Here is a 27,730-nt window from a genome sequence, read left to right on the forward strand (position 1 = left end):
ACAACAGGTAAAATTAAAAGTAAAACAGGTCAAAATTAACATTAAAGTAGGTAGGAGTAAAGATACAACAGGTAAAAAAGTAGGTGGAATTAAAGGTTCAGTTGGTAAAGTTAAAAGAAATGTAGGTCAATTTAAAGGTACAGTAGGTAACATGAAAGGTGCAGTTGTATATGTGCTCAAGTTGCAAAAAAATCAAATAAAAAGCACACCTGTTCACACACCGAAACATTTTCTGTTACAGTGCAACAATTATAAATATAATTTTTTTTTAACAATACATTTTCCTCCAATATTTTTGCAACGTTTCTACATGTAGAAACCTTTACCTAGTTTTTTGGGGTCCCTAGAAACGCTGTTTTGCTAACGTTCTAATAATATTGTGTAACAAGAGTTTGAAGCAGACATTTTCAGAAGATTGCATGGACGTTGCATTGACGGTCAGGTACATGGCACCCGTCTAGCTTAATAAAAATAAGAGCTGGGGTGTGTGTGTGTGTGTGTGTGTGTGTGTGTGTGTGTGTGTGTGTGTGTGTGTGTGTGTGTGTGTGTGTGTGTGTGTGTGTGTATGTGTCAATAGATACATGCTGACTGCGCATCCAGAGGCCATTTTAGTTTATTTATTTATCCTGTTCCATTTTGTCATGTGCTTTTAAAATTTTAATCTGCCCATCCCTGCGGTTAGCGGCCCCCAGGGGAGAGACGTCCTACAGGCCACTGGGGTGAATTATAGATGACTGTGTGTATGTGTGTGTGTGTGAAAGTTAGTGTGATGAAATGCAGGTGCCAGTGTGCACCGCGTCCTCCTCACAGATGCCAGGTCAGGCTTTCTCAACTCTTTCGATGGTTCAGCTGTCACAGGACATTAGTGGGAGAGTCCATTGTCTTTCACTTAAAAATAAGGCCCTGATGCACTACTGTCCCTCACTTGACACTCACTTGTCCTCTGAGGATGGTAAAGATGAAACATTTATGTCCCTGCTGCCCTGACACACACAAGAGGCTCAACAACATTTTGTGTATTGTCTGGTGTCCATTTTTGATGTTAAAAACATAAATAGTGTGTCCAGTGCACAGAAATAGGCTGAGATATGCAGTAAAGGGATTAGAGGTAGAATTAAAGGGATGATGGATAAAATTAAAGGTACAACGTTTAGAATTAAAAGTACAATGCTAGACATGAAAGTACAATAAATAAAATTAAAGAAACATACACCGACCAGGCATAACTTTTTAACCACCTCTCTATTAATGTGTTGGTCCCTCTTTTGCTGCCAGAACTGTCCATTAACAGCATGAACTTCTTCAGCAGTTTGAGCCACAGGAGCTCGTCTGTTGGACGGACCACACACACCCCAGTCTTCGCTCCCCACGTGCATCAATGAGCCGGTTCACCACTGTCCATTCCTTGGACCACTTTTGATAGACACTGAGCACTGCAGACCGAGAACATCCCACAAGATCTGCAATTTTGGAGATGCTCTGACCCAGTTGTCTAGACATCACAATTTGACTCTTGTTAAACTCACTCAAATCCTTACGCTTGCCCATTTTTTCCTGCTTCTAACACATCAACTTTATGGACAAAATGTTCACTTGCTGCCTAATAAAAATATCCACCCACTAACAGGTGCCATGATTAAGAGATAATCAGTGTTATTCACTTCATCACTAATAATGTTTAAAAAAAAAACCATAATGTTATGCCTGGTCGGTGTATATAGACTTTACGTTCTGATGTATAGAATTGGCAGTTGGCAAACTAATGTATATAGAATTAAATCCACTGTAAATCTAACCAAAGGTATGATGGGTTGAAATAAATTGATGTTGGTGGAAAATTAAAGGGATGATTGGTAGAATTAAAAGTTTGATAAGTAGAATTAACAGGATGATGTGTAGAATTAAGGTTCAATTAGCAAACCTAAATGAAATGTAAATATAATTAAAACTACTGTGGGTAAATTTAAGCTAATATGGATGGGATTAAAAATTTGATGGGTAGAAATAAAGGTACATTAAGTAGAATTAAAGAAACACTGAGTAGAATTAAAGGTACATTAAGTAGAATTAAAGAAACACTGAGTAGAATTAAAGGTACACTAAGTAGAATTTAAGGAAGATTAAGTAGAATAAAAGTACAATGAGTAGAATTAAAGGAACACTAAGTAGAATTAAAGATAAATTAAGTAGAATTAAAAAAACATTGAGTAGAATTAAAGGTACATTAAGTAGAGTTAAAAGTACATTGAGTAGAATTAAAGGCACATTGAGTAGAATTAAAGGTACATTAAGTAGAATTAAAGGTATATTAAGTAGAATGAAAGGTACATTAAGTAGAGTTAAAGGTACAATGAGTAGAATTTAAGGTGCATTAAGTAGAATTAAAGTACATTAAGTAGAATTGAAGGTACATTAAGTAGAATTAAAGGTACATTAAGTAGATTTGAAAGTACAATGAGTAGAATTAAAGGTACATTGAGTAGAATTAAAGGTACATTAAGTAGAATTAAAGGTACATTAAGTATAATTAAAGGTACAATGAGTAGAATTAAAGGTACATTAAGTAGAATTAAAGGTACACTATGTAGAATTAAAGGTACATTAAGTAGAATTAAAGGTACAATGAGTAGAATTGGTAGAATATAAGTTCTAGCACTTACTGGTTGTTTACTCTGTTACCACACCTCCTTTCCGTGACCAGGTACACGTGGCTCCACCCACCAGAATGTAGTTATTTCAGAAGCTTAAAAGTGAATTTGTTCTGTCAGATTTGGTTGTATTGAGTTTAGTATTTTCTGCATTTCTGAACGTATACTCTTTCATTAGTGTGGAGACATCGGCATGCCTGCGTGTCATTCTGTAGCTGATATTGAGAGTAAACAGAGTGGACAAATAAACAAATAAAAATTATTGAATTGATGAATGAAGAGAGATGCAGCATGGATTAAGCCTGTCTTGAGGTGCTAATAGAGCTTTTTGGAGCAAGGCTTAGCACAGGTGATTAGCAGCGAGTCTTCGAGGTCTTCCCTGAGGTCATCCTGGGTTTGTGAGCAGAACAAAGCAGTGTCCTGTAATTACCCCTGAGATTAAAGAGGTGGTGGGATTGTGTGTATATCAGAATGTGCTACGAGGTGGGAACTGGGACCCCTCTGATTGGGGTTAACCAGTGGCTAATTTGCATAAAAAGAGGTTTTATGGATGGTAGGATTGAATTTGTGTGTGTGTGTGTGTGTGTGTGTGTGTGTGTGTGTGTGTGTGTGAGAGTGTGTGTGTGTGTGTGTGTGTGTGTGTGTGTGTGTGTGTGTGTGTGTGTGTGTGTGTGTGTGGAGAGCCCAATGCTTTAATGAATTTGGTTCAATTTTGGGAATTAAAGGTGCTGCAGATGCATCAAAGTGACTGAATGACCATGTAAAAGTATAATTTATTTTAATTAAGCGAACACGGCGGGTCTCTGCACTTGACTACGTATCATTTACTTCCATTTAAGCTGCAGAGAATAAAAAAAATAAAATAAAAAATCAGGATTAACACACATGGGGGCGTGCTAGCATGGAAAACTAATCGACAACAAGGTGGTGCGAAGAAAGCGGACTTACAGCCATCGCACGGGAGCTGATTGTTTTCCTTTAAAAGCACATCCTGTAGTGGTTTTATTTTATTTTTAATAGATTTCTGTTATTTTATTTTTTATGTGAGTTTTTTTGTCATTTAGCACGTATTAATTTAATTATTTATTCATTTATTTATTCAATCGTTTGTTTGTTTATTTGTTTACTCATTTACTTATTCATTCGTTTGTGTTTGTTGATCTCGCTCCTTCTTTTTCTCTCTCTCTTTCTTTCTTTTTTCTTTCTTTCTATACATGCGATCAGTTCTTTCTTTCTTTCTTTCTTTCTTTCTTTCTTTCTTTCTTTCTTTTTTAATGATAATATATTTTTAAAGATGGTGACTTTTTTTTGTTTGCTTTAACCTACATTTAAACTTTCTACCTCACAATGTGGCAAAATATATCATAAACTCTCTCTCTCTCTCTCTCTCTCTCTCTCTCTCTCTCTCTCTCTAAAATGTGCTTTTTAATCATCTCATTTCACATTTAGTCCCCACTTGTTGTAATATGACCCTCTACAAGATCTTCCACTAGAATTTGTGGAGATTTCTGCTCATTTAACCACCAACCAATATGTGAGTAAAGTCAGGTACTGATGTAGGTGCAGGAGGCCTGGGGGTGCAGTCAGCGTTCACATTCATCCCAAAGGTGTCCACTAGCGTGAGAGCGCAATAGCAGGAGATCTTCCACTCCAACCCATGTAAACCATATCTTCATGAAGTTTGCTTTGTGCACAGGTGCATTGTCATGCTGGACCAGGTTTGGGTCTCCTAGTTCAAGTGAAGGAAAAATGTCATGCTCCAGTAAACAAAGTCATTCTATTAAATTGTGTGGAACTGTTTGGACTCGGATAAGAATCGGATATGGCTGGAAAAATCAGGGTCATAATACTTTCATCTGTATGGAAAACGTTGCCAAATCAGCCAGCTTTCCCCTGCCGTTTTTGTGAACAATCACACACTTAATTGAAGTGATTTTCATCCATAACTATACTGTATGAACTCGCTTCAAAATAATAGCGCAGGTGTGAGAAGAAAAGGAGTAGAAACCAGCAACATGTAGCTCTTTAGGAACTGATCTTCAGGAACGTTCTCGGAACGTCGTTTGTGCGTATAAACACCTGTAACACGCACATTTTTTTAAACAAGTTTGCAGAAAGAGGCAACAATATAATTGTCATTGAACAATTAAAGGGGAAAAAAAGAAAAAAATAGAAAAGAAAGCCGTGCTATTTAGACTTTGTTCTCGGTTTGATGTAGTAGTGCTCTTTAGCAGAGCTTTCAGTGGGCTTGTCAGGAGGGAGTACTCGAGAAAAAGACTTAAAGAGAGAGAGAGAGAGAGAGAGAGAGAGAGAGAGAGAGAGAGGTGTGTGACTGTAACACAGAAGCCGATGGTCCGCTCGGGAGGACGCTCTCATTGTTACGGTGTTTGATGGAGGGTAGAAAAGAGAGAGACGGAGAGAAAGAGAGAAAGAAAGAGAGAGAGAGAGAGAGAGAGAGAGAGAGACACGTTTGATAAAGTTGTGGGGTTGTGCATGAATAAATGCTGAAGGGCAGCCATTGTCTCTGCTTGACCTCAATTTGGTACTGTAGAGTCCCTTTTTTGCCCGAACGTCGCCTGCCACAAAGCCACCATTCTGCTCTGTGCGCTTTAAAGAAAGAGGGGATTAGTAAAACAGTAAAATAGCCCCGATTCCATGTCCAGAATCTTAACTATCCAGCCCAGAGTACAAAGACCAGGAGGGGTGAACCGGGAGGGGTGGAAAAAGCCTGGGTCGGATACAGGGTAGAGATGTTTTGATGGATCTCTCTTCTCCCGCTGTCGTCTTCTCTTCTCTCTGCCTGTGGTCTGATGGAGGGACCTGAGCCACCGGAGGAATGTGGTGTATTTCGGGACACGGAGGGGAACGGGTGTCGCGGCGCAGCTGCATTTCCTGTTTATTCGTGTGCAAGTCGGAGACAGCGAGCGCCATTCATTACTCTCGCTCTCTTTTCCTTCTTTTCATTACACTCGCCCTCTAGACTGGATCCTCTGTGTGAGTGAGAGTGTGTGAGTGAGAGTGTGTGTGAGAGACGATGACCGTTAAGACAGCTGCGAGGATAGGACGAACAAAATGGGTCTTTTATCATACACTTGTGGGTTTGTGTGTTTGAGAGAGAGAGAGAGAGAGAGAGAGAGAGAGAGAGAGAGAGAGAGAGAGAGACTTGAGCCTATCACACTCTCTACAGTATCTATATCTTGCTATTTGATCAGTTTAATTTAATGGTTGGGAGGGTATAAACGTATTCACTTGGGTATATATACACTATATATATATATATATATATATACACCAATCAGACATAACATTATGGCAGCATAATATTATCTATTAGGCAGCAAGTGAACATTTTGTTCTCAAAGTTGACGTGTTAGAAGCAGGAAAAATGGACGAGCGTAAGGATTTGAGCGAGTTTAACAAATTGTGAGGTCTAGACGACTGGGTCAGAGCATCTCCAAAACTGTAGCTCTTGTGGGATGTTCCTGGTCTGCAGTGGTCTATCAAAAGTGTTCTAAGAAAGAAATACAACGAAAAGGTCGTGGGCGGTTGAGGCTCATTAATGCATGTGGGGAGTGAAGGCCGACCCGTGTGGTCCAAACCAACAGATGAGAAGTTAATGCTGTTAATGTTGATTGGGTCAGGACTGTTTTGGCAGCACAAGGGGGGCAAACACAATATTAGTCAAGTGGTGATAATGTTATGTCTGATCAATGGCCATGAAGATGGCCTGATCGGCGTGTGTGGGTGTGTGTATCTAAATATAAATCTTTAATATATACACACTGAGGTAAAGTACTTTATTTATCTATGTTTACACACTATCACCTTTAAAATAGTCCCCTTGCACAGCTATACAGCGCTCCCAGCGTTCCTGCCACTTCTGGAATTTGTCCTAGACGTCTGCATCTGCATTTCAAACCGGATCAAAGTCCTCAGGGGCCAAATCTGGCGAGTAGGGTGGGTGCAAAAGTGAGATAATGTGGATTATTCTCCGACAATCATCATGCACAAGTTGCCGAATGGTTTCGAACATTTTCGAGGGTTGAGCTTGTTGAAGGTCTTCCAGTGTTTTTCTTCCGCTCTTCAATCGAATTGCAGCATCGTCAAACGTATGTCATGTCAGTTGTCTCTGTGGAAAGTTTGCCCAGTTTCACACAGAATTTCACGTTTGCTCTTTTGTTCTAACTTAGTGTCCATGATGAAATGGCAGACGTGGTAACACACGTGGTCAGAATAGCACCAGTTGAATTTTTTGACACCTCCTCGTATATATAAATACGAAACGTATTCAGTTTGTTCCTGAATTGTTTGTTCTCTTTTGCTTTCTGTTTTGACCTCAGTGCTCATTGCATTGGCCTAGTGGCTGGAAATACAGTAAAAATAAAGAGTTAAATATAAAACTTGATATATAAATGAAACGCCTGCTTGATAGAAGCAAAAACGTTTCTGTAACCTCGGCATTTTAATACGAAAGTGCTCTTTGTGTGAAATGGTTTCATTGGTCGCTCAGAATCGCCTGCACTATTGAGTAATGTCTTACTTCATACACTTTTGCTAACCCTTTTTTTTTTTTTTTTTGCACTTGCACTCAGTCAAGGAGAAAGACATAATTGCCTTAAGTCACCTCTTCACCACGCCAGACTGCTTTTCTCACTCGATCGGCGAGACGCCACTGACAGATCCGCCATCCCCTTCCGTCACCTCCATTGTTCTGGAGAGGAGGAAACAGGGTTTGTGAAGTCGATTAGATGAGCCTGACTTGAACCCTTTCTCTCTCCAGCTTGGACTCGAGGGTCTTTGGATAAGACGAGGAGTCGGCCTGTGTCACTCAGCCAATGCAAAACTTTTTCATTAGTGAGTCTTATAAAAGTCCGGCCGTTCGAAATGCACGGGATGTGAGGTGAACTGAATGAGCTTTTCAGACAAGCAGCTCTAAAATGATGAAGTGAGTCAAGTGTCAGTCTGTCAGTGAACCTGTGAGTGGCAATTAATAAAACAGTTTATCAATCAATCGATCGATCAATCAATCAATCAATCAATCAATCAATCAATCAATCAATCAATCAATCAAACTGCTTACTGTCAAGATTGTTGGTGCTTGGTGTTCTTGGGCTTGTGGTTTTTGTGATGTTTATGAGACGTGTGGTGTTTGTGAGACTTGTGGTGTTTGTGAGGCTTGTGGTGTTTGTGAGGTGTGTGGGGTTTGTGGTGTTATACAGTAAATGAACCTGACAGTTGTGTTTTATGTTCTGGATGTGTGTGTGTGTGTTTGTGTGTGTGTGTGTGTGTGTGTGTGTGTGTGTGTGTGTGTGTGTGTGTGTGTGTGTGTGTGTGTGTGTGTGTGTGTTTGTAAAATAACAAACAGATGGTCCAAAAGCCCAAGAAAAAACATCCCCAATGGCTACAATAACACCCCCACTGATGCAGACATCAGCTTTTTTTTTTATCAAATCAATAAATCAATCAATCAATAAATAAATAAATAAACCATTTAATTTGATTGTATAATCCTTACTCGTGTTCTTAACTCATGATTGTGCAAGATGTTGGTCAGATGGTGAGCAAATTCATTTCAACCATTGCATGAATTAAAAGCAAATAAAATAAATCAATCAATTAATTTATAGATTTATACTAATCAAATAGTCATTAATTATGAATGTTTTAAATTGCTTCATTAATAGGTCAATCAACCAGTCCATAAATCCATGCAATTCTTTGACAGTTGATCAGTAAATTAGTAAGAAATCTATTAATTATTGAACATTATTACATCAGTAAATGAATCAATAAATCAATTCAAGCCAATCATCAATCAGTCAAACAACCAAAAAAAAAAACTAATGACCAATCAGCTCACCAATGTTTGCTGAACAGTAAGTAAATTAGCTTGTAAAGCAGCTAATCAATAATCATTAATCAATGTGGCAATAAATCAATGAACTGAGGCCAGTAAATAATTTGGACAGTAAATCAATATTCAATCTGCCAATCATCAATGTTTCAATTATTAAACACTAAGTTAATGAATCAGATGGCAAATCGATCAATCAGCTGTAATAAAACTATCAATCACTCAATTTGCTGAGGTCAGAAATTAAACAAAATGAATAAATCAATCAGCTAATTATAGTTTTGATTAATCAGTCAAATGTGGTTGTCTAAAAATGTAAGATACTGCAGGCAACAACAACATTCTAAATCTAGCAATTGCTACTTTTTATGATTTCCATTTCTATTTTCAACAACAATCGCTAACCATGTTGATGCTTTAACTGTATCTAAACCCTGAGGGTGAAATCGGATCTTCTCATTTTAGAGAGTGAATTGTATTGAAAAAAAATACGATCAAAGCGAAGCTGAATGAGGTCAAGGTCTTGAGATTGTACCTTAACGTTAAGCTCAAAGCTTTCCTTTTGACCTTGCTGTATTATTCCTTCTGAGCTATTAGATATAATTTCGGGAATATATTTGACATCTGAGACTATTTCTGAAACTCTTCACCCTCAGCATCAGCAGCTTGGGTGGAGGTGAGGTGAGAGGAAGCTCCTCCTCCTCCTCCTCCTTTTCCTCTTCCTTTTGTGAGGCTCCTTGACTTTGCTGCCAGTCTCCTCTGCCGGTGCTCGTGTGGTAATGAAGATTGAAAATGAAACAACGGACGTAATTATTTTTTTTTGCTGGCAAATTAAACCGCAATCAATCATCCTTAATCACAGCTCTAATGCTGGTTCGGAGTGCGAGCGAGAGCTGTTCAGGCTTCAAGGTTAATTTGCTTTGTTCTGACTCGTGTCGGAGTGAATGAGGAAGAACCGGATAGGAAGCGAGACGCATGTCAAACACGATGTTACTGAAGAGCCACTCAGCCACTCTAAATTACTGAACACACATGCACACACACACACACACACACACACACACTCCGAACATCACACACAAACTGAACTCACCAAACACTGGGGCAGGGATTAGAGGCAGGTGTGTATGTAGCTTTAAATTATAAAAACAAAAAAGCCACACACACTCACACACATATACACCCACAAATTCTGAACAACACACTTATCCAAACAACACACCTCTGAACCCACCAAACACTGGGGCAGGGATTAGAGGCATGTGTGTTTGTGAAAAGCCAAACACACACACACACACACACACACACACACACACACACACACACACACACACACACACACACACACACACAAACAAACACAGGTATACACATATACACAAAAACTCAGAACATCACTCCCGTACAAACATCACACACCTATATTTCACATATGGAGGGTGAAAACCATTTTACCAAAGCAAGAAACCCAGACTTCAATCCTTTACACTACAACCTCAACTGTGCATCTACATCATCTGGAGCAGTTCAGAATCAGTATTTGTCTAATAACATAAAAAAACATTAAAATGTAAATAAAATACAACCTACTCAGCAGAGATGCAGACTCATAATGTGCACCGCTCCTCAGAGGCTGTAATCCAGTGGTACCGCTTGTATTCACTGGTCTGAAAGTGGAGAACAAACCCTTTCCCGGGCTGAGGCACGCTAGCTAGCTTCAGGGTTGACCGACCTCCTCACGATGTCTAGTTTTTCTTGAAAAGGTATTTTTAAGTATGTCTGAGACCAAATCAATTTCTCTCCCTTCGTAGGCATGAAAAAGTCTAACTCTGATGTATTAATGTGTGCAGAGCTACACACGTGTTTTGCCAGTCGAATTTGGCTGTAACAGTTTCCCTCTGACCAACCAATCAGAGAACGGGAAAATGCTGACGCTATTCTGGGCCAGCGAGCTGCCCTGTGAGGAGAATCTGAAATTTGATTGGTTAAAGAAACAAACCCGTTGCAAATATTTTCTAAGGTAAAAAAGGCCAGTACTGATTCTGAAGGCCCTGGGCAGATTAGATTGACTTGGCAGCACATAGACGCTGAAATCTGATTGGACAAAAAAATCTAACATCCACATACACGTACTGGAAGCAGTGCAGCTGAGAGAAACACTACGACATGAAGAGAATAAACTGTTGGGAATAAATTAATACAATTTCATGGAACAAATATTTAAATAAATGTTGTAAATGTAGGTCAGTGCTTCTAAGTGTTTAGGCCTCCAGAGAAGGCTTTGCTGGCCCTGACCGCCCACCACTGATATATACACACACACACGTATATCTCTTAACATCACACACCTCTGAACCCACCAAACACTGGGGCAGGGATCAGAGGCAGGTGTGTATATACCTTTAAATTGTAAAAGGTCACACACACACACACACACATATACAAACACACACACACCTGCACGCACACGCACATGTACACAAACACACACACACACACGCCGATACCTACAGCTGTTTCATCATTGTCTCAGATCTGGAAAAGTGAAGCATCAGCAGATGGTAACTAGTTTCTATGCCAAAACTGCATATTTCAAACATCAAACACACACACACACACACACACACACACACACACACACACACACTTTTTCCCAAAATAATGTCATTTTTAAACTTCTACACTTCCAGCCCATTTAAAAATGCAAGGATATATGAATATGTATGATTATGATTAGTATGGACTTGTCCCTCTCCAATGCCCCTCCCACCATGATTAGCTAAGGAAGCTAGCCAGCTTTGTAGTTAGCTAGTAGCCTAGCTCATGTGTGTGTAGAGATAGAAGATATAATAATCTCTGAGTAAGCGAGTGTGTGTGATACTGGGCACATGTGTGTGTGTGTGTGTGTGTGTGTGTGTGTGTGTGTGTGTGTGTGTGTGTGTGTGTGTGTGTGTGTTTTACTGTCCCAGTGAGTGTCTGTTTATTAAGGTAATTGAATGATCAAAAGTATTAGCCCTCTGGTTTGTCAAACATCAGAGCATAGTTTCTTTTACTGCAGCTTCATGCTATGCAGCTACAAACACCTCACTCCTGATCTGATTCATTACAGGAGCTCATTTAGATCAGATTGTAGATCAAAGTCGACTCCCTCTGACTGCTTCCTTTGCGTCAGACTGTGGTATAGGATTTACTCTGTAGGATGGCTTTTAGACATCACACACACGATGCATAAGGTGCGGGATTGAGCTTCTCTCTCCATGCCAAATTTATATTGTGTTAAATATCAGATGGTACGGAGTTTATGAAAGCAAGGCATGAACCGAAATGCTCCAATCCACTTCCAAAGAGCTACACACTTCAAATATAAACAGAAACACTGCTTTTGTGTGTGTGTATGAGTGTGTGTGAGATATAGCAATTTACTGTAAGCATGTAATTATTTGGAGTTTTTTGAATTCTAGTTTGAATTTTCAATGCAAAACGAACAGTTAATTTTTATATATTTTTTTCACATTTTATTGTTGAATAATTTTTTAATACATAAGAAGTTAGAAACATTATTATCAAGAGTGTTCAGGTAAAATCAGGTACTGGTGAAGGTGAGGTGAGGAGACCTGGGGATCAGTCAGCATTCCAATTTATCCCAAAGGTGTTCAATAGGATTAGAGCTTTATAGCAGGAGATCCTCCACTCCAGCACATGGATTATAGATCTTAATGGAGCTGGCTTTGTTTACAGGGGTATCGTCATGCTGCAGCAGGTTCGGGTCCCCTAGTCGAAGTGAAGGGAAGATTTCATGCACACATCAATAAACATCCTATGCAACTGTGTACCTCCAACTTTGCAGTAACAGTTTGGGGAACATATGGCTGGAAAAGTCAGGTGTCCCAATACTTTTGTCCAAATAGTATTTTCTGAATAGCATTTTGCACTTTATACTATTTTAAAATAAAACTAGTAAATAAAAAGGCAGCATATTTCTTTTATGAATAACTGTAAATAAAGAAAATTATTATATAAATCATATGATAAGTTTTATTCCAATAGGGTTAAAACAGGAGAAGTACTTAGGCAGAGCCAGGATATGTGTGTGTGTGTGTGTGTGTGTGTGTGTGTGTGTGTGTGTGTGTGTGTGTGTGTGTGTGTGTGTGTGTGTGTGTGTGTGTGTGTGAAAATTTCATGCTACCACATCCATAGACATCCAGTACAATTGTGTGCCTCCAACCTTTTGGTAGTTTGGGCAAGAACCACATATGGCTGGAAAAGTCAGGCGTCTCAATACTTTTGTCCATATAATGTATATGATAAATATTTGGATTCTACCTGGTGGAAATGGCAAACATTAGGCATGGCATATCCCCTCCAAACCTCATCTTATTTCCTCACTGAACCAGGCATAAACCTGAACCTGCAGTACAGCTTGTAGCTGTTGCTACAGACTCTGGCAGTTGTCTGTCAATCAATAAGACATAAGGCCTATTGACTGACATTTGAAATAACTGAGGAAGTCTGTCTGGCTTTGCCCTCTGAGATTAGTAGTGTTTGTAAACTATGGCAATCTGGAAGAAGAACTGGCAAGATAATTGGTCAAAAAAAGTGTTTCACATGTCAGTTCTGTCAGCTGTAGGCGTTAGCATGTTTTAGGCATGGAACCCGGTATTAACGCATCACACAGAACAACAACAAATCAACTGAATCAAATTAGTATTCATTTCTTTGTTAATTTGATCGATTGATAGTTTTGAAATCACTCGATTAATCTGTGGTTCTTATCAGAGGTGTGTATCAGGGCTGAGACCCTGAAGCAACAGATATGAAGCATGTGGTATAAAGTTCATATTTCCTTTTTTATCCTTTGTAACTTCCTAGTCAAAGACACAGTAATTAGAAGCGGTTGGTCAGTGGTTAAGGTGTTGAACTTTTCATCAGAAGGTTATAAGTTGAAATTACACCACTACCAAACACAAGACTCACAAATTCTACAAACACCACAAGCCTCACAAATACTACAAACACTACAAGTATCACAAACACCACAAGCCTCACAAATCTCACAAGCCCTAACAAACACCACAAGCCTCACAAACACCAATAGTCTAACAAATTCCACAAGCATCAAAAGTCTCACAAATTCCACAAACACCACAAGCCTCACAAAGACTTCAAACACCACAAGCCTCACAAATACTACAAACACCACAAGTTTTACAAACACCACAAGCCTCACAAATACTACAAACACCACAAGTTTTACAAACACCACAAGCCTCACAAATCTCACAATCCCTAACAAACACCACAAACCTCACAAACACCAATAGTCTAACAAATTCCACAAACTCCACAAACATTAGAAGTCTCACAAACAACACATGTCTCATAAACACCACAAAAACGGCAAACAAAAGTGGCCATATCCCTAAACATCCCTAATCCTGGCAGTAAGCAGCTCGACTGATTGATTAAGTGTTTGACTGACTGACTCTTTAAAAATTTGGACAAGAGCATCTGCTAAATGCCAGAAATAAAAATGTAAATATAACAAAAGCAAACAGGTGCAAAGAAAAATACAACGTTTTACTGTTATCATAGTAAAAACAATATACAGTTTCTGGTGAAAATGAATGATGTAATTGAGGTGGAGAAGCCAGAATTTACACACTATGCTAACGCTGTTGCGTTTTTATGCCACTGAGATTGTCTGAGGTTAGCAGAAGTTTTTGGTTCAGAATATATTAAAGTCGTAATGAAAATTTTGAATCAACACAGAATCTCAATGTTCTGTTCTTGCTAGTTGTACCACAGTTTCCCAATTTTCATTTGTTCTCACAGATTCTTTCAGCTTGAAACCTCTTATACAATAATAGTGGCAGGAGTGGTGGTATCTGTTAAAATAGCCTAAGAGAGGATGAAGTACACTTTTATTGATCTTTTTCTCCTTTCTTTGTGTTTCTACATTTCCCTCTTCCCCCTCCAAGACTCAGAATGAAAGATACTTTTTTTTTTTTTTTTTTTTACTAAATTGTCTTGAGCCCTCTATTCATTTTATATAACACACAGTTACACAACAGGTTTTCCGAGCGTATGATGAGACCTTCCCATTCGAAGCAAATTGTTTGCTGAAACTTTTTCCATGTTTTGCACCTCCCTGGGGTCAGCTCAGCCGACACCTTTCAGAAATCTGCGGCACACATCAATAGCGGCGCCAATGGAGCCAATCTCCAGCGAACAAAGCCACCCACACTTCTCTGACGACTTCGCTGTGCTGGTAATTGCTTCCAGCGTTGAACCCTCGCTAAAGACCTTGACCGTGTACAGCAGCCCCTCGATGAATCAAGGCCGCAGAGAGCGCTCTAGGGAAGGGACCCTGGCCGATCTCGCTTCAAATGACAAATTAATTTTTTTAACATTTGAGCTTACGTTTCATCCCACCGATGCGGCCTTCCGCAAAGCTGTTCACCCCTGAATACCACACCGCCAAGATTAGATTCTTTGTAAGAAAGAGAGATGCCCATCACAGGTCAGCAGACAAGTTGTCCATTGTAAAGAAAAATAAACATTCCTTTCCTTGTAACTTTGGTGCTACCATTATCTTCAAATGTATATATATACAGGAATTTTGGACCACTCTTGGATGGTTCCTCCCAACTGCTTTTGAGAGTTTTGAGATCTCTCCACAGGTGTTCTATGGGATTCAGATCTGGACTCATTGTTGCATTTGAGAACTCTCCAGCTCTTTGTTTGTAACCATTACTGAGTGCTTTTTGAAGTGTGTTTTGGATCATTGTCCTGCTGGAAGACCCATGACCTCTGGTGGAGACGCAGCTTTCTGACACTGCCCACTATTTGGGTCCCAAAATTCTTCAGTACTCAACAGATTTCATGATACCATTCACACAGTCAAGGCATCCAGTGCCAGAAGCAGCTAAACGACCCAAAACATCTTTAAACCTCCGCCATGTTTGACTGTAGGTGCTGTGTTCTTTTCTTTGAAGGCCTCATTTCTTTTTCTGTAAACAGTGCCATGATGTCCTTTACCAAAAAGCTCTACTTTTGTCTCAAGTTTTGCCAAACTCCAGTCTTGCTTTTTTATGCCTTTGTGTCAGCAGTGGTGTCCTCCTGGGTCTCCTACCATAGCGTCTCTTTTTATTCATGAATTTGTTTGGAAGTTAATCAGGGGATTTTATCCACCATTCCAACAATCCTTTGTTGTAATTTTTTATTCGTTTTGCTTTTCCGTCCACATCCATGGAGGTTCGCTACAGTGCCATGGGCTCCTTGGACACAGCAACATTAAGATCTCTGGAGATGGACTTGCAGCCTTGAGATTGTCCATGTTTTTCCAACAGTTTTTTGTCCCAAATCCTTTTCTTCATGCTCAGTGTGACACACAACACAAACGTTGAGTCAACGTTTCTGCATTTAAACTGGTTGCAAGTGTGATTACTATATTGCCCACACCTGTTACTTGTCACAGGTCTGTCTAAATACAAATTACAGGAGCATCACATGCTTGACAATCAATTATATCTTACAATTTTTACATAGTGCCCATAACCTTGTCCAGCTCATTTTTGAGTTCTGTGTAAAATCTTATCAAGTTTGACTTTTCTTTTTCTTTCTTTTCTTTGCAGTGTAAACAAAAACGTGACCCAGTGATATGGACAGTGAGAGGGACAATGAATGGGACAATGTGAAGGACAGTAAATGAGACAGAAAACAGATGATGAGATACACAGAGTAATAGTGAGTGGGACAGTGAGTGGGACAATGGTTGGACAATGAGAGGGAAAGAGAACAATACAGTATGTGGAACAGTGAAAGCAATAGTGTGGAAGACACTAAACAGAGCAGTGGATGGGACAGTGAATTGAGATAGAGTAAAAATAGAAAGGATGGTAAAAGGGACATTGATAGGGACAGCAAGTTGGCCATTAATATGGACAATGAAATGGACAATGAATGAAACAGTTACATGGATAATGTGAGGAACAGTAAATGGGACAGTAAACCAGATGTTGAGAGGTTACAGTGTTAGTGAGAGGAACAGTGAGTGGAACAGAGGGAGGGACAGTGAAAATTAGGAACAGTGAACAGTACAGTGGACAGAGTAGTGAAATACAATATAGGTAAGTACAATATAAGTTAGGATGGTGAAAGGGGCAATGAGTGGCTCAGAAATATGGACAGGAAGCAGGACAATAAATAGATATATATATAAATGGTTACATGGATAATGTGAGGAACAGTGAATGGGACTACAAGAAAGAGAGGTGCTAATCACAGGTCAATGAGGCAGCTGCCTGAATGTCCTTTGTAAAGGGAAAAACACCCCCAGTTATTTTTCTTGTATTTTTGGTGGTACCATTATACTGAAATGTAGATACATGTTCATTTATTCATCTTCAGTTGCCATTTATCTTCTGGTCCCAGTCAGGAAAGAAGGCAGGAATATACCTGGGCACCATACTAGTGATGGGAAGATTGGCTCATTTTAGTGACTTTGATTTTTTAAATCTTTTTGGAGTAATTTGTTTCATTTCATTTCGTTGATCAGAAATAATATAAAATGTTGCATTTTCAATAAGCAGATCCCCAACACGTCTACATATTCTAACTTTGACTACAGTTCCAATAATGAAAATATGCCAATGCAACTGAGGACAAATAACGATAAACAGAATGAGTAGCTTCACCTTTCATATCTTCGGGTCTGTGACGTAACAACAATAATGTCAAGATTTATACCAAAAAAATCTTGATCTATTGAATTGTGTAGCATATATGGGATTCACATGACAAAAGAATTAACGATTCATCAGATGACTCAATTCGGTTTTCTGTTTAATGTACTGCATAGCGTCTATTGGAGTCACGTGGAAGACTCGAACTAGGAGAGTCAAGAGATGAACTACTCAATTCATAACTACAATTCATAACCTACGGAGATTTTGCGATGCTTTGCTCATGCGAAAATGAACACGAACGAATCTTTGACTCTTTGAGTCACATTAAAGACTCGTTCATGAACGACCCATCTTTACACCACAAACACTTAAGAACCTATGAGGAAACCCACTCAAGTCTTGGAAGAACATTTACATTGACAGCAACCTGCGTTCAGGATAAAACCTAGGTTCTTTGATGCACCACTATGTCCTTCAACATGTACCAAAAAATTGGAAGGTGATGAAACGGTTCATAATTAATAGTTAAAGTTGCACACATGTAGAGTGAAGGATTGTTCCAGAAACAGAAAAAGATTTAGAAAGATCTAAACAGGGAACACTACATCTACTTTTCTAGGTGAAGATCTGTACTAAAGGTTGCATGCTGTATGGTACCAGATCTCCAAGACACAATGGTACAGACTTTTACACTACTTTTTCAAAAAGTTTTCTCTCCAAGTTTTTACCATAATATCCACATTTCCAAAAAAGGTTTTGTTGTTTAGGTATTATTTCCCTAAATGGTCTGTATAGTAGTTTTGCCCATCTCCCCCCTTGTTCCTCTGCTTTTTTTTGTTCACAGAAGGATGGTCTTGCCATAGGTCTAGCTAATTGTTGAGAGTTCAGGAAGACCATCATTAGCACTCGATCTTAGCCACACATGGTCACCAGATGTGCGACTGCCCATAGTGAACTGCCACGTTTTGTCTTTTCTCTCTCTCTCTCTCTCTCTCTCTCTCTCTCTCTCTCTCTCTCTCTCTCTCTCTCTCTCTCTCTCATTCTCTCTCTTTCATTCTTTAGCTCTATCTCTTCCTCTCTCTGCCCCTCAAGCCCCCCCTTCCCATCCTTTTTTCTTCTCTAACTTAATAATCTGCCTTTTGTTTCCGCAAGAGCTATTGTGCATTAAGTCGGTCCATGCGTCATAAGAGAAGTCACTCAGCGTTTGAATGGAATTCTTTGTCACAACCGAGCGGAGAGTGCACGAGCCTGGGTTGGGGTGGGGAGTACGGGGATTTCATGTGTCCCTCTGGTATTTTTATTACTTGTTTGTGCAGTTTGGAGAATTGCTCATTGTGGGCCAGGGGAAACTGACATACCACCTTAGAGAAGCTGGGATGCATACATAGGGGTTGAGGTGTACATACTACCTGTGGTAGATGTGACCACCTCAGGAAGAGTGCTTTTTAAGGCTTTGGTCATTGGGGTGTAACTTCTGGCTCTGACCAGAGGTGGAAAGAGTACCTGAAAATACTACTTAAGTAAAGGTATAGATACGAGGTGACATCAAAAAGGATCAAAGCTAAATTTGTAGCATGCCAACAGATGGCAGCACAAGGCTGCACGCGCAGTGATAGGGAGCACCAACCCTTATAATTCGGTGTGCCCGAAGACATCGTCCTGTGTATATCTGGAGCTGTGCAACCGGTGCTATTCTGACCATGTGCGTTACAAGGTCTGCAATTTCATCATGGATAGCAAGTTAGAACACTCTGATATGAGCTCTAGTCACACATGAGTTTCTCACCGGAAACATCACAACCTAACTTCTGCACCTACCCTACCCACCAGATTTGTCTCCTGCGGACTTCACCCTCTTCCCATATTGCAGAAAGTGCTTGACACGCTTTGAAAAGTAGACATTCAGGACACATTCCAGAAGTGTCAGGAACACTGGGAGCACTGTATTGCTGTGCAAGGGGACTATTTTAAAGGTGATAGTGTGTAAACATTGATAAATAAAGTACTTTCTTGTAAACAGAGATCTCCAAACTTTTTGATGCCACCTCGTACTTCAAAACGTACTCCATTTCAAGATCAAAGTCACCAATTTCAATATGACTTGAGTCAAAGTCTTCGAGTATCTGATTTAAACAGTACAAAGAGTATTTGACTCATATTGAATGTAGGCTAAACGATGCACTAGTCCTCAACATCAAAGTTTATTTGTGAGGGTAAAATACTAAAATACTAATCAAAATGTACACCTCAACACTGCAGGAGTGCAAAACAAAAGCAATAAAAGAAAGTAGTAAAGCAATCTTTTAAAAAGGTAGCTTAAAATAAAAACCAAATAAAATTACAGTATCAAGTCAGAAGAACCATTTAAAAGGATAAATAAACTGGAGTACAAAATGTAATTGGTAACAGTCACTGTCAACTAAAATATAGTGGACCTCATCTATATATATATATATATATATATATATATATATATATATATATATATATATATATATATATATATATATATATATACTGAATCATAAATGTAGTTGAATAGAAAGTAAAAGTTGCTTATACCTTTAACACTCAGTAAAACCAGGAAGTAGATGAAAATTACTTAAATACAGTAAATAGGTAAATTTACTCAAATATTTTACACCACTGCCCTGACAGTTCCTCCAGCTTCCAACCTCGTAGACATCATTCCAACATCACTTACTACAATATTTTTTTTTATGTGATTGTATTCATCCCCCAAAGTTTTATTGGTGTGTCTAATGGAGGATCCCAGGCTCTATTCTCAACCAACAAGCCAAAACAAATAGCACATCCTCTAGTCACGTCTGTATTTCTATCTGTTTTTTCTCAGGTAACCAATATGTTTCCCATTACATCCCTTGTTCCAGGTTGAAAGGAGATCAAGGACATTCAAAGGCACTTGCATTCTTGTTTGATGCTCCTAACAGAACACAGCGACAAGCTAATGTCATGCAGCGCCATGCCTTTTAATCAATCCTAAACATCGCCGTTCCGTCTCACATGACCGCCAGAGAATGACAATCACCTTATTGTTGGAGTTCAAGCATGCAAAGCATATTGGGGTTATTTTTTTTTCATTCTGAATAGAACTAAAGCAGAAAGAACAATAAGATAAAGAGGGAACTGATGGCGTGGAGATCACTGTCCGTCCCCTTTCAAATTTTTCACATGGCGCTTTTTTGTCTCTGTTTGGGGAGATTAGTTTTAATTTTTTTTCTCTTACTACATGCATGTAACTAGCAATGTTGGATAAGGCGAAAAAAACGGACTTTTACCTCAAGGTAATGCTCCAATTTCACAGTAGCCATGGTTGCCATGGCACTGTTTACAAACATGCGTTCCCCTTCCCAACCCTCTGCGTCTACTTGCAGGGAGGTGAGTGCTATTGATTCACAATCGAACGCACATTACTCTGTTTGGAAGCTAATGCACTTTCGACAAAAACCCAAAGAAAGAGTGAAAGGGAAAGGGTAGGAGAAAAAAAAGCGCACTTAGATGTACACACATTCACACACTCACTTGCAGCAGCAGGAAAAAAAAAAAAAAAAAAAAACAGTCGGAGACTGCGTTACGTGGAGAGAGAAAAAGGCTTCCATTGAGCAGAAAAGCATGTTCCCAGGGTTGAAATCAATTAAAATGAACTTTTAAATGATGTGACGCGACCACAGAGTGACTGTACCGAGGCGAGGCACTGCTGCGCTCAGAGCGAGCTTAGAGGCCCGTCTGCACCATTGACTGCTGGGAAAAGTGGTCCAGTAATAGCCAGAGCGGCGGGGGCACTCAGGGGCGCAGTCTAGGTCCGATTTCATTGTCCGTGGATTCTCTGTTGTTTTGGTTCTCCTCTGCCTCTTGGTGCTGGTAAAAAAGGATTGCGCAAGGATTATTGTCATCCAGGCACTTATGAGTAATTGAAATGAGTGATACAATGATATCACAATCATTTACATATACAAAATGTCTGTAAGTCGCTCTGGATAAGAGCATCTGCTGAATGTTGTAAATGAAGTAAATGAGTATGATATGGGCGTATCCTTCATTTCGACCAATCGGGTTCATACAATGCGCTTTGTACAATGTTACAGCATTTAGTATTTCTTCCATCCCTTCCTTCCTATTTCTTCCACCACCTATGACTAAACATCTGATTAAACATCTACAAAAAAATGCTCATGCATGCATGAAGTAATAGTCTCAGCCCTCTTGTGGAGCTTGTTTGATATCCACACCAGGCGTTTTTTAAATGTGCAACTTCTGGGGTTGCTGCAAGACTGCATTCTATCACAAGTCGGGTGTACCTGCGCTCGGTGCGTTGGAGCTGCACCGTTTCAAACAGGAGGCTCGTGTTAAATGAAACATGTTCATCGCTTGCAGGTAATTACATCTACGCGTTAGACCTTAATTAGTCGACTCCACTGGGACCGATCCACTGACACTAATTAAACGTAGTCAATCCGAGGCTTCTCACTTGCGCACCTCCCTCCCTCCCCCTCTTCCCTACTTACCCCCTTTTAGCAAGCTGCCTGCCAGGTGAAGCCATGTGTGTGTGTGTGTGTGTGTGTGTGTGTGTGTGTGTGTGTGTGTGTGTGTGTGTGTGTGTTTGTGTGTGTGTGTGGGGTTGGTCGGTCTGTCGGCTTCTCGAGGCAGCATTTAATCTTCCAGCCTCTGCCCTTTGACTGTCGAGTCCTCATCTGTTGATTCCCAAGCTTGGGCACGGTTACGGTTACAGCACTAATTTAGCAGCCCGCCGTTCGAGTCTGTTCTAATTAAGGCCAAATACAGCAAGGTTGAGCTCTGCCCCATATATTGGCTCTTTCTTACAGAACTTAAAAAAATTAAATTAAATTGGGGGAGTTTCTGGTACCAAATTCTCATCTGTGGTAGATAGGGGTGGCAGGGAGGGGACAATGGCAGGGTTTGTGGGGTCCTGCGGTGGTGGTGATGGGTGTGTGTGTGGGGGGGTATTGATTTGAACCATACCTCGACGCATTCCTCAGACAAATGGGAGCACAATGAAGTTCATTATCCTGGAGGCCTCGCCTCCCCTCCACTTCGACCCCTTTCTTCTCGTCTTGCACCCCCTCATCCCCCCACACCCCTTGACAAAGAGGCTTTTACTCACTAATGTCCTCTAAAGTCTCACCCTTACCTTAAACACACACACACACACACACACACACACACACACACACACACACACACATACACACTGACACAATACCTCCACACCTTTTGCACATAAGAACCCACCTTTTCCTACTTACAAGAACTCTGTTGTGTTGAGCAGAAACAAAGATAAGAAGGCAGTCGGAGACAAAACACACATATATTCACACACGTGTGCGCGCACAGACGCACACACACAAACACACACACGGTTCAGCTCTTGCTCTTATCAGCCAGGCTCGATTTCGCCACGTAGGTCTTGAATGGAGAGCAATTCATCTTTTCTACCCTTTACCCCCCGTCTGATCAACCCAAAGTTGTGTTTGCACATCATATACACACACACACACACACACAAAGGGAAGAGCTGGATATACAGCAGGCAGAAAAAGGAAAACTGGAAGAGAGAGAAAAAGAGAGAGAGAGTGAGCACAGAGACCGGTCACGTAAAAAAAAAAAAACCTACGCGTCAGAGCGTTTCCCTTGTTTACGACCCCAGCGGCGACAGCCCCAAAATACGTTCCAGAGGCGTTTAGCTAACGAGAGCCATGCTTTCCCACATGCCAGCGAGCAAATCAGGTGGCTTAATTATGATAATTGGCTGCAACTTCCTTTCTCTGATCCCACACGAAAACAAAGTGAAGCGCTATCACAGAACGCTGCTCGTTTACGAGGTCGTCAGTCAACAGGTTTCTAATAATTACGCCAGAAAGAGCAGGACAATCCAGAAGAAGGGGGTGTGTGTCGAGGGAGGGATTGGGATGTGCTTTAGCGTTTACTTGCTGGGTGTTGAAAATGTTACTCTTAATTTGGTTTTATTTATTTATTTGTTTGTTTGCATATACTGTATATTGTATTATCGTGACCTAGTAACACTCTATCCTGAACACAACTGCATTTCAAAGAAGTCATATTTTCTAGAGCCGCACTTATGGCATGTATATGTGTGTCTGTTTTGATGTCTTAATAGGGATCAAATGTCTCCGCAAGGTTACGAAAGTTTGACATTTGGCATTGTTCAGAAAGCAAAACCTGTTTTTTTGTGTTTAACCAAAAATGAACAGCAGCATCTTCCTGGGGTTGAGGTTCGAATTAGATTTAGGTCAGTGGAAGGTCCTTGAAAGATAGTAAGACGAATATGTGTGTGTGTGTGTGTGTGTGTGTGGAATAGGACTGATTGAATTAGAGTAATTAGAGGCAGCTCACAGTGTCAGTATTAATCACCCTGTAGTCTCATTACGAGCCCCGCACATCGCGCCTTTCATCTCATAATCATCCCACACTCACCAAGTCACACATATTAACCCACATCCTCTCTCTCGCTCTCTCTCACACACACAAGCTAACCCTCGTCTTTATCTAATGACTGTGTTTGCAGACGTGTCCTGCTGTCGTGCAGACACACTCACGCTCTCGAACTCAGGGGAGGAATGAAGAACGCCAAATCTGAAGATAGGTAAGTCGATCTGTATTTGGCAACTTCTGCAGGGAATTCTGGGAGTTTACACAATAGCGGCTGGTTTAAATTTCACGTCATCACACATGCTACTCAACCACTCGCTCACTCACATACTAACATACATTCAAGCTACATCTATACTAATCCAGACAAATTCAAAAATAGTGTTTACGTCTAAAAACGCTTACGTGGTACCCCGTAGTGCGTGAGCAAAATGTAAGACGGCCCCCTCACTTTCGCTCGCCGTTTATTGACTTTACAACTTTTAAAAACTTCAATAGGAAATGTAAAAAATGTAGGCTAGTACACAAATATACGCATAGTACCCAGATGAATGTACACAAAACACTACACAATGAATAGTAATCAAAAGAACTGAGCTTCACACATAAAATAGTTCCATATTTCTGACAAGACAGAGCTACCTGTTGGAAGTAGAAAGTCTGAACCTATAGATTTCAAGTAACAGAGCAATAGAAAAACACAAAAACCTCTATTAAAGCAGTTTATTATCTAGCTAACCAGCTAAAATAAGAGATTTATCCAGTATGTGGATGTTGTGTTGATTTGAAGTAAATACTCCTTTAACTGTTATGGTCAATCAGGGCAGGCGTTGGGGCATGACGTTCCATCCCGCTTCTGGCTTTACGACTAGGAATTTTCGCTTTATTTGATCCTCATGTGCTTTAATCGAACGTAGCATCCTTTTGCGCTCCTCAAATACATCAATGGTGACAGCTTTTACAGTACAGTGCAATTACACTCCAAAACATACTGGAAAAAGAACCTAGCCTACTGATTAGCTTTGATAATACAACCTTTAGCAACACTTTAGCATCGGTGATTATCTAGCATGGTTACTTGGTAAACTGGAAACTCTTAGGCATACTATTGCCTTATCTAAGACTGGGATGTTTTTGACAAGCTAGCTATTATTGTATTGACAAATGGTAGTAGTTAACTAGCAATCTACAAACAGCTAGCATGTGGAAAGTTGTGTAATGATGCCAGCTAATATTAGCCTATCAACTATTCTACTGTGTAGCAAACTCGCTAGTGTTAGGCAGCAGCTAAATGCTAGCATGCTTACTGAAATCTATCTATCTATCTATCTATCTATCTATCTATCTATCTATCTATCTATCTATCTATCTATCTATCTATCTATCTATCTATCTATCTATCTATCTATCTATCTATCTATCTATCTATCTATCTATTAAACCAACAGCATTTGTATCAATGTATATACACGCATGTATCCGATATCATGTGTTGCTGTACGTGTGTGTGTGTGTGTGTGTGTGTGTGTGTGTGTGTGTGTGTGTGTGTGTGTGTGTGTGTGTGTTTCACATGCTGGTGAGAAGCAGATCATTATTTGTGCCTGCATTTCGAGTCATTTTTATTTAAGAAAGCAGACAATGGGCTGTTGATTATGGGAAAAAAAGGAGGAGGTTGACAATGGGGTTCTGTGCCTCCGAATGCAGCACCATTCTGCCCCTTCGGCTTTAAAAAAAAGGGCCCCGGCTCATTGTGGTTGTGCCGAGACACACACACACACACATGCACACACACAGGGTAAGAGAGGGGGGGAAAAAGCAGTGCTGCTTAGGAGGAGGAATATTTTGCCGTGGTATGTCATTATTTTGCAAATTTCTATTATCTCATCATGTTGTCTTCATTGTAATTGCGGCTAATTAGAGGGCTAGTTAGAGGCCCGGGCTTTGAGGCCCCGGCTTTGGCGTGAATGGCGCGCCGCGATTAGCCCTCTCCACCGGAGGAAGCGGAGGAAAAGAGAAAGAGATTAATCCGGTTACCTTGGCGACACTCGCTTCCATCTGCGAGGAACAATGCAGTTTTGTTTCTTTGGATCAGTCGGGATCAACAGAACGGCGAGCTCTCGGCCTGAACAATGCCGAATTCTGTCTAACTGGCTTCCACTACCCCTACTACCCCCACCCCCCTCTTACACCCCTACCTCTCTCTCTCTGTCCCTCTCTATTTTTAATACACTCCTCCTTTTCTCCACGCCGATCCACCTCTCTTTTCTGCACTTCTCCTCGGCCATCTGATCTCTCCACGCCTCTGACAGTAGCTTCAGACTCGTTCGTCTCCACGTGTGTGTGTGTTTGTGTGAGGGAGAGAGATTTGTCGGAGGTCATGACCTTGTCACACACATCCTGGAGCTTCATCCCCAAATCCCCCCTCTGTGGTGAAAAGCACTTAATGAAATAATACACCCGAGCACAGACCCGGATCCAGAGCTACACCGAACGACCCGAGCAGCGAGCCGTGAAAGTGTACAGTGGTGTTTTTTTTTTATTTTATTTCCTTGTGTTTTTTCTTTCTTTCTTTTTTCTTTTATTCCTCCTCGGTGAAACAAAGACTCGTAGAAACAATTAAAGTGAACAAGAAAAGAGAAAAAATTTAAGAAAGCAGCAACCCCACGCATCACACGTGACCTCTCGGTTGTGATGAGGAAAAAAAATACAGACGCAAAAAAATCTCCATCTGCTGTTCTTCAGAACCAGAATGAGAGACGGATAGAGAGAAAAAGAGATTTGGAGAGCGAGAGAGAGAGAGAAAGAGAGAGAAAGAGAGAGAGAGAGAGAGAGAGAGAGAGAGAGAGAGAGAGAGAGAGAGAGAGAGAGAGAGAGAGAGAGAGAGAGAGAGAGAAAGGGAACTGATTGAGAGAGTGGTAGTGACATATGGTCCCATAGGCACAACAGTTGAGAGTAAAAAAGCACACACACACACACACACACACACACACACACACACACACACACACACACACACACACACACACAAACACATACACTTAGGATACACAGAATACACTCCTGTTCCAGCACACTGCATGCTGTCTCAGTGTGTGTGTGTGTGTGTGTGTGTGTGTGTGTGTGTGTGTGTGTGTGTGTGTGTGTGTGTGTGTGTGTGTGTGTGTGTGTGCATGTGTGTTATGTATGTAGTCATGTGTCAGACCAGCCATGAGTAAACATGCCATTTGAAGGATCTCCTACCATAAAGAGTTCTAAAGCGTAAAACATCCACGTTTATTCAAACAGCAGGTGAAAATTTGGTTTCTTTTTCTGCTCTACTTTTTTCGTTTGCACGCTTGTTATTTAAAAAAAATAAATATATAAATCAACTCAGGATTTCTGCTGTGCATTATCTGTTCAGATCTCTGTACGCAACCTTGGTGTAACCACGGACAATCACTTATCCATTTCTTCTTGTATTTTAATTCTAACACGTTTATATCGACTTCCTCTTTACAATATTCATCAGTTTCTATCACATAGGTCACTCAGGGGTTCATTTGGGTGCTTTATACTTGTCACTTGTACTTTATAGCACAGTGAAATTCCTTCTTCGCATATCCAAGTGACGTTAAGACGCTGGGGTCATGATACAGTGCCCCCGGAGAAAAAAAGTGGGTTAAGGGTCTTGTTTAGGTGCCCCAAGATTGGCAGCTTGGTGATACCAGTGCTTGTTTTCCCACCTCAAGCCCACTCCTCCTTGTTTTCTCCTAAAACACAACTTAAAACATCACTAAATAAAAAATAAGCTGTAGTTTTGTGTGAGTTGTATACTGTATTTGATTTTTTAAGAATATGTCGTACAGCAACAAACCGTCATGAGCCCTGAGTTCTGTTTGTATCCAATGTATAGAGTTTAATACTGAGGAGCTGATTCTAACCTGTAACCAACCTGAAACTAACCTATAAATAACCTGAAACTAACCTGTAACTAACCTGAAACAATCCTGAAATTAACCTGTATCTAACCTGAAACTAACCTGTAACTAATCTAAAACTGACCTGAAAGTAACCTGTATCTAACCTGAAAGTAACCTATAAATAACATGTCTCTAACCTGTAACTAATCTGAA

The 27,730-nt window shown here is 40.3% G+C and overlaps 1 protein-coding gene across 12 annotated transcripts in view; it reads left to right on the forward strand.

Moving 5' to 3' along the window:
- sox5 (SRY-box transcription factor 5) overlaps positions 1–27,730 on the forward strand; it is a 244,954-nt gene that overhangs the window by 77,307 nt on the left and 139,917 nt on the right. For 6 of the 12 annotated variants that reach the window (XM_083527975.1, XM_083527961.1, XM_083527977.1 and 3 more), the window contains one exon: positions 23,755–23,832. The exons of the other annotated variants lie outside the window; for them this stretch is intronic. In XM_083527975.1, coding sequence (XP_083384101.1) covers positions 23,807–23,832 — 26 coding nt within the window. In that variant the 5' untranslated portion in view covers positions 23,755–23,806. The remainder of the gene's footprint in view (positions 1–23,754; positions 23,833–27,730) is intronic. 12 annotated transcript variants of the gene reach the window in all.

Source organism: Silurus aristotelis, assembly GCF_946808225.1.
Source record: "Silurus aristotelis genome assembly, chromosome: 24".
In the NCBI taxonomy this organism is placed as follows: Eukaryota; Metazoa; Chordata; class Actinopteri; order Siluriformes; family Siluridae; genus Silurus; species Silurus aristotelis.